The following is a 16,568-nucleotide window of genomic DNA, read 5'->3' on the forward strand; positions in this document are numbered from 1 at the left end:
CAAGGCCAGCCACACCAGGCGGTACAGTCGCCCGTGTGTGTGTGGTGGGGCCTCACTGACACACTGACACGGTCACGTCAACACAGCCTCCGTGTCATAGCCCGCTGTGGCCAGACACGGGCCCGTGAACACTCACTCCCTGCCTCTCCTCGATAGGGTGGACTACGCAAAGGGATTTCTGCCTATTGGGGAATCTTGTAAATGTCGGGTTATGGCGGTGTGTTCACTCACAGGGTGATTGGCGCTGCCCAGTACCATTACTATGAAGGTGTGTTCACTCACAGGATGAGTGGCGCTGCTAAATACTGTCACTATGGAGGTGTGTTCACTCACAGGATGAGTGGCGCTGCCCCAATAGTGTCACTATGGCGGTGTGTCTACTCACAGAATGAGGGACGCTGCCCAATACCGTCACTATGGCGGTGTGTCTACTCACAGGATGAGGGACGCTGCCCAATACCGTCACTATGGCGGTGTGTTCACTCACAGGAAGAGTGTCGCTGCCCAATAAACTCAACTAGCTTACTCCTGGTGTAGTGGTCCACTGCGTGCTGGTTGGGAGTCCCAAGTGTGAGGGTTCGAATCCCCCCCCCCCCCCTCCACACGGTTCCTACTAACTACCTCATCAATGACATCACGTTAATGTAATTGTGGTGTACACTAGAAGACTCTAATTCACGCTCCATGCACAATAGCGTGATGTATCTGTGAAATAACCTTTGAAACAGGTGGTATATATATATATAGGGTGACCTTGAACGCGAGATCGATCCCAATCACGTGCTCCGCCGAGGGCCGTTTTGATTCAACAAAGGTTCAGTTCTTATCTGGGGGGCGCAGGTGCGTGCACAAGAGCGCGGTACTATAGAGTGATATATATATATATATATATATATATATATATATATATATATATATATATATATATATATATATATATATATATATATATATATATATATATATATATATATATATATATCACTATAAGCGGGATATAGAGTGAGATTCCTTTCCTGTTATTCACGTTAACTCTGCGCAGGGCTCTAGGAGCACGGGTGAGTTTACAATGAATGTGTCCAGGACGAAGGACACAGTTTACATAAATGTGTCCAACATGAGCTCAAAAATTCACTCTCTCTGGAACATACTTTTTTTAAGTGTGTTAAAATTTTTTGTAAGTTTGTAAACTAATTCATTTTTAACGAAGGAGAGGAAGAGGAATAACCAGAAAAGAGGAGGAAGAGGGAAACTGAAGATCTTGAGATGTGTCAAGATGTTTCCTACAGCTTCTCTCCCTGAAGGAAAAAAAATGACATTCTCTACACATTTTTGAGTTGACAAACGCGAGAAATATTAGGAAGTATTGGGATTAGGAAGATGATAACACTCTAAGGTACACTTAGAGGAAGAGTGATCAAGTGTTAGAGAGGTAGCTATAGCCACTGTTCCCATTGAAGGTAGTCTAAATCCACTTGTAATTCCAAAGTCTATTTTTTAAGTGTAATACCTAAGAGTTGTAGTTAACTTGACAATGTGAGTCACTTTATGGTGACTTGTGTCTGGTGGTATGATGCATATGATGGTATGGTGATGGTTGCTTATTTATCAGGGCTAATAGAGGGAACTCTTGTCAAGCCGCTGGCTTTCTGTCCTCGTCGAGGCCACTAGAGTGCTAGTGGCCCATAGGTGAATTCAGGTAAATAATAGTGTGATGATAATTGTGTATGGTTGCACTGTGAGGATTGTGTTGCTGTTATGGTGATGGATGAGTATAGTGATATAGAAGGACGATGATCGTGGTATGGCTGGTGATGGTGTATGGAGGGGTGAAGGAGGGGGCGCAGCGAGGGAGGGGTAAAGAGGGAAGGTCAAGGGGGGTAAACAAAGTGGGTCACGTGATGTGGTCAAGGTTGCATGACATTTTTGTCCGGACGCTTGACAGATAAGCAGTCAAGGGACTTGACCTGGATCGCTCCAGTATAAAGTGTGGTCAGCGAGCCTGGTCATCACTTACTCCTCCACCACTGATCCATCATGAACGCTTACGTGAGTAAACTAACTCATTATCAAAGTACTGACTAAAGTTTTACGTGAATAAACTAACTCAGTGTCAAAGAATTCACAGATCGACGCCTTCTGCAATAACATCAAACATTATAGATGACAAACTCATAAAAATTATGAATTGGAAATTCATATCAGATTGATTTTTCATCATCGTAGACTTCATTCATATGTAGTTATGCTGACATCAATATTGTTGTAACCTCTAATTCTGTAAATTGCATTTTTTCAAATTTCATTAGTTTTCAAACCTTCGACTGAATATTTTTGTGTTCCTCATTCGATCACAAAATTGGTATTCCTCTCCAATTTCAGATTTACCAAAACCTATATATTAATCATATAATTTGTCTTAGATATTTATGCATTAATAGCTAAGACTTATTTTCAAAATTTGCTGACTTTTTAAGCCTAATTATTCCCAGTTAATTACCGAATTCCATTCCACCATTGGCAAAAAGTCCTTTTGTAGTGGAAGTCTTCAACTTCAAATAATGTTCTTTTTCTTGTTTAGGCTTTAATTTTATTGGTTAATTAACACACACTACTAAGGTGCATGCAGCATTTCAATATATTCTCTTATGTATAAGGAACAATGTATGATCCCATAATATAAGGATCAATGTATGATCCCTCAGTATAAGGATCAATATATGATACCTCAATATAAGGATCAATATTGGATCCCTCAGTATAAAGATCAGTATATGATCCCTCAGTATAAGGATCAATATATGATCCTTATACTGAGGGAAGGTATTCTCTTGGTTTAACGTTATTTAATTTGTATTGTTAATTTCTGATAAAATGGGAATGTTAACATACTTTCTCCTCTCTCCCATGTTACTTGGCCTGCTCCTCTCTCCCATGTTACCTGGCCTCGTCCCTTCGTCAGTTGGTAGTCCTCCTGGGTGTGGCCGCCCTGGTCGCCGCCCGCCCAGACATCAGCCTGGAGGACATTCACCAGGACCAAGCGATAGGCAAGGACAACACCATCACCGGCTCCTACAGGTGTGTTTCTCACCTGTTTTAAGCCCCTCTCATACCCTCATCACCTGAATAATTTCAAATATAAACTTTCATTAAGCAGAAATCGCTGTCAATGAACAAATTATTAAGCTTATTTGCCTTAAGAAAGTTCGGTATTGATCAACTTGAGGGGAATGTAAACATGTTTCTAGCTCTAACTTTTGTGTTAATGTATTATTCGGTGTTCCAGCTGGACGTCACCTGAAGGCGTGGAATATTTCGTCAAGTACATCGCTGACAAAGACGGTTACCGCGTCTTGGAGTCCAACGCCGTCCCCGTCACCGCTGACGGCGTCAAGGCCGACGGTAGACAGGGATCCTTCGTGTCCTCTGAGGAAGACGACGACAGGAAGTAAACAAACTCCTGAGGACGTTCTCGCTCGATCACTCTGGCCAAGATCCTGATTGTTGCTGAATTTACAAAACTTGAGTGTGAGTGAGAGAGTATGAGGGATGGTTCATGTCCACTCATTCACGTCTCCTCACTCTCACCTCACACTCCTCACCTTCCTCATCATAGTTTTGGGTTCCTGTTCACCATTAATTTATTATTTTCTTCAGACCTTTGTCTGAAAATATTTATTTACCCGAAATTCTGTTTAAGTAAATAAAATTGAAAGAGTAAAACTCTGTAATTCTTTAACCGAAGACTGTACTCTATAGAACCATGGCAGAGCTTAACACTGTGCTGTTTAGAACTGTGGCAAACCCTAACACCATGCTCCATAGAGCTGCGGCGGACCTTAACACATTACGTTCTATAGAGCTGTGGGATATCTTAACACAACAAAAATTACGAGCTCTGTAAAGTAGTAGTAATGGCAGGCACGAGTTTTCTCAGTTAGTTGGCCAAGCTTTGTTTACACCACATGTGTGCCAGGTGTGTTTACACCACTTGTGTGCCTATCTCCATGGTACCCGAAGTCGCCGTGTTGAACATGAAGTGAACATCGCAACAGAGCGACGCTGAACATGAGGTGAACATCACAACATAGCGAGGCTGACGCATTCGCCTCCCTGATTCACCATCTCCGCGACTCACCCAGCTGACTTATGCAGTCTGCTCAAAACACTATGATATACTATAGTACTCAGTATACAGTAATATAATAAAACTACGTTACTCATCGACTCACTGTTGCACTAGAAACCTATTTACTGACTCACTATTGTACTAGGAACATACTCACTGTTGCACTAACTTACTCACTGTTGCACTAGAAACTTACTGACTCACTGTTGCTCTAGGAACTTACTAATGTAGAATGTTGCACCTAGTAAGTTACTAACAGGTAGCATCAAACCTTAATCACTGAGTTAGATTGGTAGGGAGGTTATCTTGAGAAGCTTTCGGGGCTTAGCGTCCCCGCGGCCCGGTCCTCGGCCAAGCCTCCTTTTTGTTACACACCCCGAGGAAGCAGCCCGTAGCAGCTGTCTAACTCCCAGGCGCCTATTTACTGCTAGGTGAACAGGATCATCAGGGTGAAAGAAACTCTGCCCATTTTTTCCTCTAGCGGGGATCGAACTCGGAAGCCTACTCATGACTGTGAGTCCCGACTCACTGTCCAACTCAGCCTACTTATGGTTGTGAGTCTTTGCTAGGATTTACCATTGTGGGACGAGTCTAGTTGTAAACCTTTGGTACCTTCTCCAGTTTCGTCTTGTGCTTGCCAAGGTACGGGCTTCATGCTGGAGCCGCATACTCCAGGACTTGTCTTACATACGTGGTATACAAGGTTCTGAATGATTCCTTACACAGGTTTCAGAAGGCAGTTCTTATGTTAGCCAGCCTTGCATACGTCTGAAGCCTCGTGGGCTTCAGACGACAGGTTCGGTGTGATATCAACTCCATCGTATAAGGATCAAGATATGATCCCTCAGTAAAAGAAACAATATATGACCCCTCAGTAAAAGAATCAATATATGATCCCTCAGTATAAAGATCAGTATATGATCTTTCAGTATAAGGATCAATATATGATCCTTATACTGAGGGAAGGTATTCTCTTGGTTTAACGTTATTGATTTCTCTGCCCGTTCGTGGAGGACTTCGTCTCCCATTCGGTATCCTATGTCTTGCCTCCTATTCCCTCCGCCTAGTTTCATTACCTTACATTTGCTTGGGTTGAATTTTAGTTGCCATTCGTTGGACCATTTCTTCAGTTTGTCTAGGTCATCTGGTAGCCTCTTGCTATCTTCCTCGGTCTTAGTCCTCACCATAATTTTTACATCATTAGCAAGCATTGAGAAGAACGATTCTATACCCTCAGGAAGCTCGTTTACATATATCAGAAACATGATAGGTCCAAGGACTGAACCCTGGGAGACTCCACTTGAGTCTAAATCCATTTGTAATTCCAAAGTCAAATTTTTAAGTGTAATGCCTAAGAGTTCTAGTTAACTTAACTGTGTGTCACTTTATGGTGACTTGTGTCTGGTGGTATGATGAATATGATGATATGGTGATGTTGTATATTTATCAGGGCTATTGGGGGAGCCCTTGACAAGCAGCTGGCTTCCTATCCTAGTCGAGACCACTAGAGTGTTAGTGGCCCATAGGTAAATTCGGGTATATTATGGTGTGATGATAATTGTGTATGGTTGCACGGTGAGGATTGTGTTGGTGTTATGGTGATGGATGAGTATAGTGATATAGAAGGACGATGATCGGGGTATGGCTGGTGATGGAGTATGGTGGTGTGGCTGGTGATGGAGTATGGTGGTGTGGCTGGTGATGGAGTATGGAGGGGTGAAGGAGGGGTGAAGGAGGGGGCGCAGCGAGGGAGGGGTAAAGAGGGAAGGTCAAGGGGGTAAACAAAGTGGGTCACGTGATGTGGTCAAGGTTGCATGACATTTTTGTCGGACGCTTGACAGATAAGCAGTCAAGGGACTTGACCTGGATCGCTCCAGTATAAAGTGTGGTCAGCGAGCCTGGTCATCACTTACTCCTCAACCACTGATCCATCATGAACTCTTACGTGAGTAAACTAACTCATTATCAAAGTACTGACTAAAGTTTTACGTGAATAAACTAACTCAGTATCAAAGTATTCACAGATCGACGCCTTCTGCAATAACATCAAACATTATAGTTGACAAATTCATAAAAATTAGAATTAGAAATTCATATCAGATTGATTTTTCATCATCGTAGACTTCATTCATCTGTAGTTACGCTGACATCAATATTGTTGTAACCTGTAACTCTGTAAATTACATTTTTCAATTTTCATTAGTTTTCAAACCTTCGACTGAATATTTTTGTGTTCCTCATTCGATCACAAAATTGGTATTCCTCTTCAATTTCAGATTTACCAAAACCTATATATTAATCATATAATTTGTCTTAGATATTTATGCATTAATAGCTAAGACATATTTTTAAAATTTGCTAACTTTTTAAGCCTAATTATTTCCAGTTAATTACCGAATTCCATTCCACCATTGGCAAAAAGTTCTTTTGTAGTGGAAGTCTTCAACTTCAAATAATGTTCTTTTTCTTGTTTAGGCTTTAATTTTATTGGTTAATTAACACACACTACTAAGGTGCATGCAGCATTTCAATATATTCTCTTATGTTTAAGGAACAATGTATGATCCCATAATATAAGGATCAATGAATGATACCTCAGTATAAGGATCAATATATGATACATCAGTATAAGGATCAATATTGGATCCCTCAGTATAAAGATCAGTATATGATCCCTCAGTATAAGGATCAATATATGATCCTTATACTGAGGGAAGGTATTCTCTTCGTTTAACGTTATTTAATTTGTATTGTTAATTTCTGATAAAATGGGAATGTTAACATGCTTTCTCCTCTCTCCCATGTTACTTGGCCTGCTCCTCTCTCCCATGTTACCTGGCCTCGTCCCTCCGATAGTTGGTAGTCCTCCTGGGTGTGGCCGCCCTGGTCGCCGCCCGCCCAGACATCAGCCTGGAGGACATTCACCAGGACCAAGCGATAGGCAAGGACAACACCATCACCGGCTCCTACAGGTGGGTTTCTCACCTGTCTTAAGCCCCTCTCATACCCTCATCACCTGAATAATTACAAATATAAACTTTCATTCAGCAGAAATCGCTGTCAATGAACAAATTATTAAGCTTATTTGCCTTAAGAAAGTTCGGTATTGATCAACTTGAGGGGAATGTAAACACGTTTCTAGCTCTAACTTTTGTGTTAATGTATTATTCGGTGTTCCAGCTGGACGTCCCCTGAAGGCGTGGAATATTTCGTCAAGTACATCGCTGACAAAGACGGTTACCGCGTCCTGGAGTCCAACGCCGTCCCCGTCACCGCTGACGGCGTCAAGGCCGACGGTAGACAGGGATCCTTCGTGTCCTCTGAGGAAGACGACGACAGGAAGTAAACAAACTCCTGAGGACGTTCTCGCTCGATCACTCTGGCCAAGATCCTGATTGTTGCTGAGTTTACAAGACTTGAGTGTGAGTGAGAGAGTATGAGGGATAGTTCTTGTCCTCTCATTCACGTCTCCTCACTCTCACCTCACACTCGTCACCTTCCTCATCATAGTTTTGGGTTCCTGTTCACCATTTATTTATTATTTCCTTCAGACCTTTGTCTGAAATTATTTATTTACCCCAAATTCTGTTTATGTAAATAAAATAGAAACAATAAGATTATATCATTCCTCCCCTATGACTATGCTCTATAGAGCTGTGGCAGTCCTTTACACTGTGCTTCATAGAGCTGCGGCAGACTTTAACAGTGTGGTCCATATAACTGTGGCAAAACTTAACACTATGCTCCATAGAGCTTGGCAGACCTTAACACTATGCTCCATTGAGCTGTGGCAAAGCTTAAAACTGGGCTATGTAGAGCTGGGGGCACAGTTTAATATTAAAAGCACCATAGGGTTCTATCAAACCTTAACACTATGCTCCATAGAGCTTTGGCAGTCCTTAACACTATGATACATAGAGTTGTGGCATCCCTTATACCTTTCTGCTCCTCAGAGCTGTGGCAGATTATAAAACTATGCTTCTTAGAGCTGTAGCAGACATTAACACTGTGCTCCATAGAGCTGGGGCAAACCTTATCACATTACGCCCCACAGAGCTGTAGGAGACCTTAACACTGTGCCCAATAAAGCTGTGGCAGATCTTAACACTATACTCCATGAAGCTGGGGCAACCGTTATCACACTACGCTCCCCAGAGCTGTACCGGACCTTATCACCATGCTCCATAGAGCTGTGGCAGATTTTAGCACCATGCTCCATAGAGCTGGGGCAGATTTTAGCACCATGCTCCATAGAGCTGTGGCAGATTTTAGCACCATGCTCCATAGAACTATGGCGAAGCGTAACACACGACACTGCTTAAAGTTGAAGTAGACATTAACATTGGACAAGTATTTTTGTTGTGACCAATCACAGGCTAATCTCAGGCATCTGGCCTCCACCCTGGGACAGGCAAAGAAAAAAATACGGACAGGCAGACAAAACAGATAAACAGGCAAACAGACATTATCCTTTACAGACTTTCTAGGGTTTTATTATGTTTTACTCAATTATGATGTTCATTTGTTGTTAAAATTGGACAAAATCTTGAGGAATGTCTTAGAAATTTAACGAAACATTGAGAAATTTTGTAAAATTTGTATAAAATATTGAGAAAATTTGTACATTTTGTATAAAGAACTGAAAAAATAGTAAAAAATTGACAAAAATGTAGAGAAAATTTGAAAAAAAAAAAATGACAAAATATTTTTGACACTGACTCTATTTCCTGACAGACCTTAAGGAGATATTTCACACCCAAGTGCTGACAGACAGATGGACAAGCTGTCAGAAATCAAACAAATCGATACAGTGACCTAAGTAATGAACCAGCACAATGTGAGGGCTCAGGTTATCTGACCTTTCCGGTCGTCAGGCGTGTGACCTTCGGAGGTCAGGAAGGGGAGGGGGTGTAGGGGTGAAGATCATATGTTTGGCGTAGGTTAAGGTCAGATGATTCAACCTTCGGTGGGTCAGGAATGACGACCTGGGGCAGTTTAATCATGAGGGAGGTCAGGCGGATATGGAGGCTTTATCCAGACCCGAGTGAAGTATTGGTCAAGGCGGAGACAGATGCTGTGGTTACTGCCGTATTATTTAATGTTGCTGCTATAATGCAAGTGGGGCTTCCTGTGGAGGGTCATTTAGAGGGTGCGCAGCTTGGGGTAACAGACAAACTTGTGCAATGGTTGGCAACTATATAGATGTCCCCAGCTGTAGATCGACTACCAGGGGCTCCTGTGTACTTGCCTCAGTGCCTTCATTCAGTTCTCAGCTGGACCACCTTAGTACAGTCATGCAGAAGAGTAGAGGACCAAGGGGAAATCTCCCTGTTGTGTATATATATAAATATATATATATATATATATATATATATATATATATATATATATATATATATATATATATATATATATATATACATATATATATATATATATATATATATATATATATATTTATATATATATATATATATATATATATATATATATATATATATATATATATATATATATATATATTTTCAGGTAGTTGCATTAACCAAGTTTTACATCACGATCATGTGATATAATGGAAATTGCCCACCTTATTGGTGTCATTGTTGGGGTGACCAGAAAGACAAAATTATTATTACTGTTTTAATTTCGAAGCGATAAATTAATATACAAAGTTTCTCAGTGAATAAATATTTTAATAAATAGTAAGTGAAATGACAGTTGAAGAATTGAGAAAGAAATATATTTGTAGAGCGGAGATGAGGGTGGTGGGTGAGGGAGAAGGGTGTTTCCCTCATTTTCCTCATATTCATCCTCATACTTCCTCATCTACTCTGTCAGGCACTCTGCCTCGCCGCCTCCTACACTGGAGGCCCTCAGCAAGTGGAGCGAGTCAACAACATAACAACATACAAATCGTAAGTCAGTCACAGTGATGATGCGAGTGTTATGTCCAGCAGAGAATGGTGTTTATTTCCTGTCGTCGTGTTCCTCAGAGGACACGAAGGATCCCTGCCTGCCGTCGGCCTTGACGCCGCTCGCCGTGGCCGGCACGGCGTTAGACTCCAGAACACGGAAGCCATTTTCATCAGCGATGTACTTGACGAAGTACTTCACACCTTCCGGAGAAGTCCAACTGAAATGAAAAACCAAAATGTCAACAATGACCAAATTTTCAGGTTTACGAGCTGAACTTCACACAAATATTTGCACTGAAAAGGAAACGTCTTTTAATTGTCGACTTGATCTGTTAGTGAAGATTGTCACCTGTAGGAGCCGGTGATGGTGTTGTCGTCGTCGATGTCCTGCACCTGGTGGCTGTCCTCAGCGGAGAAGTCGAAGTCTGGGCGGGCGGCGACCATGGCGACCAGACCCAGGAAGACCAGCACCTGACGGAGGCACAACAAGACCAATATCACATCACCGCCATCCCACAAGCCACCCGTTAACAGTCAGAACAGTAAGTTTTTTTGTATTAAAAGTTTTTGTATAAATTTTGTATTATTTTTAATAATATTAAAGTTAATGTAAGAGAATCAGTCACAATTCAAACATAATTTTGGACTATTGATGTATGTACATCCAGGATCGGAGCTGGTTTAAAATATATTTTTTTCGGAAAAATGACTCTTTAATGGATTGTTAATCCATTTCTCGTGACGGCAACCCACGATGCACTTATGCATTCCGTGTCTAGTTGGAGTAACTGTCTTGGACAGTGACTGTCCAGGTGTGACTGTCTTAGACGGTAACTCACGCAACACTTCATGATGGCTGTGGTAGACTGTGGTGGCTGTGGTAGACTGTGGTGGTGGCTGCGTCAGGGGAAGCTTTGATACAACGGCCTCAGGAAAGGAGGACTTTATAGGCGGTGAATTAGGTCATCATTCGCGCCATGCTAGTTGGTCAGCTTGCATAAGGTCACGTTGTCCCTGACACGCTGTCAGTGAGACCCGAATATCCCTTACCACGCCCTGTAGCCGCTACCACCGTATAATGACCCATGCAGCTGCCACGCCCACCTGCTGCTACTGCTGCCACAGTACAATGACTCCCACAACTATGTCAATACCTTGTGGGGCACCACTCTGGCCCTGACACTCAGACCTTGTGGGGCACCACTCTGGCCCTGACACTCAGACCTTGTGGGGCACCACTCTGGCCCTGACACTCAGACCTTGTGGGGCACCACTCTGGCCCTGACACTCAGACCTTGTGGGGCACCACTCTGGCCCTGACACTCAGACCTTGTGGGGCACCACTCTGGCCCCTAACACTCAGACCTTGTTTCTGGCACCACTCTGGCCCCTAACACTCAGACCTTGTTTCTGGCACCACTCTGGCCCTGACACTCAGACCTTGTGGGGCACCACTCTGGCCCCTAACACTCAGACCTTGTTTCTGGCACCACTCTGGCCCCTAACACTCAGACCTTGTGGGGCACCACTCTGGCCCCTAACACTCAGACCTTGTTTCTGGCACCACTCTGGCCCTGACACTCAGACCTTGTGGGGCACCACTCTGGCCCCTAACACTCAGACCTTGTTTCTGGCACCACTCTGGCCCCTAACACTCAGACCTTGTTTCTGGCACCACTCTGGCCCCTAACACTCAGACCTTGTGGGGCACCACTCTGGCCCCTAACACTCAGACCTTGTGGGGCACCACTCTGGCCCCTAACACTCAGACCTTGTGGGGCACCACTCTGGCCCCTAACACTCAGACCTTGTTTCTGGCACCACTCTGGCCCCTAACACTCAGACCTTGTTTCTGGCACCACTCTGGCCCTGACACTCAGACCTTGTGGGGCACCACTCTGGCCCCTAACACTCAGACCTTGTGGGGCACCACTCTGGCCCCTAACACTCAGACCTTGTTTCTGGCACCACTCTGGCCCTGACACTCAGACCTTGTGGGGCACCACTCTGGCCCCTAACACTCAGACCTTGTTTCTGGCACCACTCTGGCCCTGACACTCAGACCTTGTGGGGCACCACTCTGGCCCCTAACACTCAGACCTTGTTTCTGGCACCACTCTGGCCCCTAACACTCAGACCTTGTTTCTGGCACCACTCTGGCCCTGACACTCAGACCTTGTGGGGCACCACTCTGGCCCCTAACACTCAGACCTTGTTTCTGGCACCACTCTGGCCCTGACACTCAGACCTTGTGAGGCAACACTCTGGCCCTGACACTCAGACCTTGTGTGGCACTACTCTGGCACTGACGTCAGAGATTACCTAAGCCTGATTGGTGAGACGCACGAAGGCCTTCACAAAATACCGGGACTCTTAGACACCGTTACACAAACGCCAAGTCATTATTAACTCCACATGTTTTTGAGCAAATATGTATTATGTATATTGGTATTATGTATATATGTATTTAAGTATTCATTTATTTATGTATCTTTGTAATTATTTCTCTATGAATTTATGCAGTTTTGTGTTTTTAGATCTGTCCATATTTATTTACGAATCCGTGTGTCTTATATATGTCTTTCCATCTATATATCTCTGTATTTATATACCTCGAAATATATATTTTTGTACTTATGTAACATTATACAGATGTGCATCAATATTTTTATGTATTTCTGCGTTTTTGTATCCTCGAAACAATGCCTTAAAGTTACTGTGTGTTTACATTCTGTCAAATTGGTGAAAAATGTAAAATATACAGACCCCGTCTGTTATACACCCGCTGTAGTACACACCTGATGTATGCTGTAGCTTTCACCTCGTGTATCATATACGTTTGAAGCATACAACCTCTTTAAAATCAACTGGGAGTTCTGTCCTGCTGTATCATACACCATATTTGGTTCCGTGAGCTTGGGTTCCATGGGGTGTTGTTCTATGAGGTGGTGTTCTGTGTGGAAGGGAAGGTGTTCTCAGGGTAAGTGTTCTGTGAGGTGTTCTCAGGGTAGGTGTTCTCAGGGTAGGTGTTCTCAGGGTAGGTGTTCTCAGGGTAGGTGTTCTGAGCGGTGTTTCGTGAGGTGCTGTTCCAGTAAGTAATGAGGCGTGAGGTGGTATTCTGTGATGAGGTGTTCTGTGAGGAGATGTTCTGTGAGATGGTGTTCTGGGAGGTGGTTCTCTTGTAGGTGGTGTTATATGAAGTGGTTTTCTGTGAGGTGGTGTTCTGGGAGGTGGTGTTCTTTAAAAGGGGAGAACACGTAGAGGAGAGGAGAGGAGGAGGGATGAAGGGAAAGAACGAAGAGAAAAAATAAAGGGGAGGGAAGAATGGAATGGATGGATGAGGGGGAGGGAAGAAGGGGAGGGATGAAGGGGAGGGATGAAGGGGAGGGAAGGAGGGGAAAAAAGGGGAGGGGTAAACAAAGTGGGTCACGTGATACAGTCAAGGGTCTTGACCTGGATCGGTCCAGTATAAAGTGTGGTCAGCGAGCCTGGTCATCACTCACTCCTCCACCACTGATCCACCATGAACACTTACGTGAGTAAACTAACTCAGTATCAAAGTATTCACTAAAGTCTTATTTGAGTAAACTAACTCAGAATCAAAGTATTCACGGATCGACGCCTTCTGCATAAACGTCAAACATTATTGATGACAAACTCGTAAAAATTATAAATTGGAAATTCATCAGATTGATTTTTCATCGTTGACTTCATTCATCTGTAGTTATGCTGACATCATTAATGTTGTAACATTTAATTCTGTAAATTATATCTTTTTCCATTTTTCAACAATTCTCATTACTCCTTCGACTGAATATTTTAACATTAGTCATTAGTTTACAAAATTCGTATGCCTCTCCAATTTCAGATTTACCAAAACCTAAATGAAGAATTATAACATTTGTCTATCTGTAGGCCTATTTTCTTAAATTGTTGATATTTTCTAGTCTATTAATCCCCGGTTACTTACTATTTCATTTACTCGTTGGGCAAAATAGTTCTTCTGTAGTGGAAGTCTACAACTTGAATTAATGTTCCTTTTGGAGAGCTTTATTTTTTGTGGGAAGCACGCTCTCCAAAAGTCTATTTTGTATTTCAATGTATTCTATTGATACATTCTTATACTGAGGAACATTTTCCTCAGATGATGTTCTCTTGGTTTAAAGATATTCAATTTGTATTCTTAATTTCTGGTAACATGGAAAATGTTATTTTGCTTCCTCCTCCTTTCCATTTTACCTGACCTCCTCCCTCCGTCAGTTGGTAGTCCTCCTGGGTGTGGCCGCCCTGGTCGCCGCCCGCCCAGACTTCAGCCTGGAGGACATCCACCAGGACCAAGTCATAGGCAAGGACAACACCATCACCGGCTCCTACAGGTGGGTTTCCTTACCTGCCTTAAGCCCCTCTCATCCCAACATCACCTGAACAATTACAAATATAAACTTTCTTTCAGCTTAAACCGCTGTCTTGTTTAATAAACGAATTATTAAGCTTATTAGCCTTAAGAAAGTTCGGTATTGATCAACTTGAGGGGAATGTAAACACGTTTCAATTTCTAACTTTTGTGTTAATGTAATATTTGGTGTTCCAGCTGGACGTCTCCTGAAGGCGTGGAATACTTTGTCAAGTACATCGCTGACAAAGACGGTTACCGCGTCCTGGAGTCCAACGCCGTCCCCGTCACCGCTGACGGCGTCAAGGCCGACGGTAGACAGGGATCCTTCGTGTCCTCTGAGGAAGACGACGACGACAGGAAGTAAACAAACTCCTGAGGACGTTCTCGCTTGATCACTCTGGCCAAGATCCTGATTGTTGCTGAGTTTACCAGACTTGAGTGTGAGTGAGAGAGTATGAGAGATGGTTCCTGTCCCCTCACTCTCACCTCACACTCCTCACCTTCCTCATCATTGTTCTGGGTTCCTGTTCACCATTAATTTATTATTTCCTTCAGACCTTTGTCTGAAAATATTTATTTACCCCAAATTCTGTTTAAGTAAATAAAATTGAAAGAGTAAAACTCTGTAATTCTTTAACCCTAAGATTGCACTCTATAGAACTGTGCCAGAGCTTAACACTATGCTGTTTAGAGCTGTGGCGAACCCTAACACCATGCTCCATAGAGCTGCGGCGGACCTTAACACATAACGTTCTATAGAGCTGTGGGATATCTTAACACAACAAATATTACGAGCTCTGTAAAGTCGCAGTATTGGCAGCCACGTGTTTGCTCAGTTAGTTTGCCAAGCTTTGTTTACACCACTTGTGTGCCAGCTGTGTTTACACCACATGTGTGCCAGCTGTGTTTACACCACGTGTGTGCCAAGCTTTGTTTACACCACATGTGTGCCAAGCTTTGTTTACACATGTGTGCCAAGCATTGTTTACACCACGTGTGTGCCAAGCATTGTTTACACCACGTGTGTGCCAAGCTTTATTTACACCACATGTGTGCCAATCTTTTTTTTACACCACATGTGTGCCAAGTTTTGTTTAGACCACATGTGTGCCAAGCTTTGTTTACACCACATGTGTGCCAAGTTTTGTTTACACCACATGTGTGCCAAGTTTTGTTTACACCACATGTGTGCCTGTCTCCAAGGTACCGGAAGTCGCCTCGTTGAACTTGAGGTGAACATCGCAACAGAGCGACGCTGAACACGAGGTGAACATCACACATCACAAAATAGTCCTGTTATTTCTACAGTTTCTCCATGCTCTTGTATTTAGTTGCTTTGTCAGCTTATCTCCCTGATTAAACCATGAGTTCCTCATCTGCATTTAGTTTTTTCTTTTCGAACTGGGAAAAACTTATCTGTTGCCTCTATTCAGTTCTGCGTGATGTAGTCCATGATGTCTTGGGCCATCTTTCCTCTGAGCTCTGTTTCCCCATGTTATATCTGTTAGGAATTTTCTTATCTCCTCATAGTTTCCCTTTCAGAACGTCAGCCTTTTGTTTTCTTGTCCCTTCCAGGAGTACGTTAACCCTACTTCAACCAGATACTCAAATATCAGTACACTGTGATTGCTCATTTCCACGGGGGCCTCGAAATTGATTTCCCTTATGTCGGATTCGTTCAAAGTAAAAACCAGGTCATATCTAGCTGGTTCGTCTTTGCCTCTCATTCTTGTGGGTCCCCTGACATGCTGGGTGGGTTAAGAAGTTTCTTGTTGCCACATCCAGTAGTTTAGCTCTCCATGTTTCTTCGCCTTCATGCGGTTCATTGTTCTCCCAGTCTATCTCTCTGTGGTTGAAATCTCCGATGATAAGCAGACGGGATTGATTTATACAGGCGACAGAGACTGCCCACATAATTATACTATTAACGGCAATGTTGTTTCTGTTATACAACATACATTTTGTCCTTGGTCTTCTGTCATTTGATGGGGGATATACATCAATGCTATTACTACTTGTGGCTACTTGTGGCTATTACATCATACTCATTATGATGATGCTTGTGATTAGTAGGGCCAGTTGTCCTCCTCCCCTTCCTTCCTTCACTTTCCTTATTACAGTGTAGTCC

At 43.0% G+C, this 16,568-nt stretch overlaps 4 protein-coding genes across 4 annotated transcripts; 3 read left to right on the forward strand and 1 right to left on the reverse strand.

Annotated features, from left to right (window-relative positions):
* The first annotated feature begins 1,981 nt into the window (after positions 1-1,981).
* LOC138349502 (cuticle protein 16.8-like) lies at positions 1,982-3,723 on the forward strand. Its single transcript, XM_045741270.2, has 3 exons — positions 1,982-2,049; positions 2,963-3,078; positions 3,287-3,723. Exons 1-3 carry the CDS (start codon positions 2,038-2,040, stop codon positions 3,450-3,452), a joined length of 294 nt encoding a protein of 97 aa, XP_045597226.2. The 5' UTR covers positions 1,982-2,037; the 3' UTR covers positions 3,453-3,723.
* A 2,296-nt stretch (positions 3,724-6,019) lies between these two features.
* Positions 6,020-7,744, forward strand: LOC138349503 (cuticle protein 16.8-like). Its single transcript, XM_045741269.2, has 3 exons — positions 6,020-6,074; positions 6,986-7,101; positions 7,310-7,744. Exons 1-3 carry the CDS (start codon positions 6,063-6,065, stop codon positions 7,473-7,475), a joined length of 294 nt encoding a protein of 97 aa, XP_045597225.2. The 5' UTR covers positions 6,020-6,062; the 3' UTR covers positions 7,476-7,744.
* Positions 7,745-9,755: 2,011 nt separating this feature from the next.
* Positions 9,756-10,968, reverse strand: LOC123757539 (cuticle protein 16.8). The gene is made up of 3 exons (XM_045741262.2): positions 10,884-10,968; positions 10,394-10,515; positions 9,756-10,262 (listed from the first exon to the last, which is right to left on the reverse strand). The coding sequence occupies exons 1-3, from the start codon at positions 10,893-10,895 to the stop codon at positions 10,097-10,099; spliced, it is 300 nt and encodes a 99-aa protein (XP_045597218.2). The 5' UTR covers positions 10,896-10,968; the 3' UTR covers positions 9,756-10,096.
* A 2,559-nt stretch (positions 10,969-13,527) lies between these two features.
* On the forward strand, positions 13,528-15,061 carry LOC123757542 (cuticular protein 47Eg-like). The gene is made up of 3 exons (XM_045741267.1): positions 13,528-13,579; positions 14,305-14,420; positions 14,636-15,061. Exons 1-3 carry the CDS (start codon positions 13,568-13,570, stop codon positions 14,802-14,804), a joined length of 297 nt encoding a protein of 98 aa, XP_045597223.1. The 5' UTR covers positions 13,528-13,567; the 3' UTR covers positions 14,805-15,061.
* The last annotated feature ends 1,507 nt before the right edge of the window (positions 15,062-16,568 follow it).

Source organism: Procambarus clarkii, chromosome 19, assembly GCF_040958095.1.
Source record: "Procambarus clarkii isolate CNS0578487 chromosome 19, FALCON_Pclarkii_2.0, whole genome shotgun sequence".
In the NCBI taxonomy this organism is placed as follows: domain Eukaryota; kingdom Metazoa; phylum Arthropoda; class Malacostraca; order Decapoda; family Cambaridae; genus Procambarus; species Procambarus clarkii.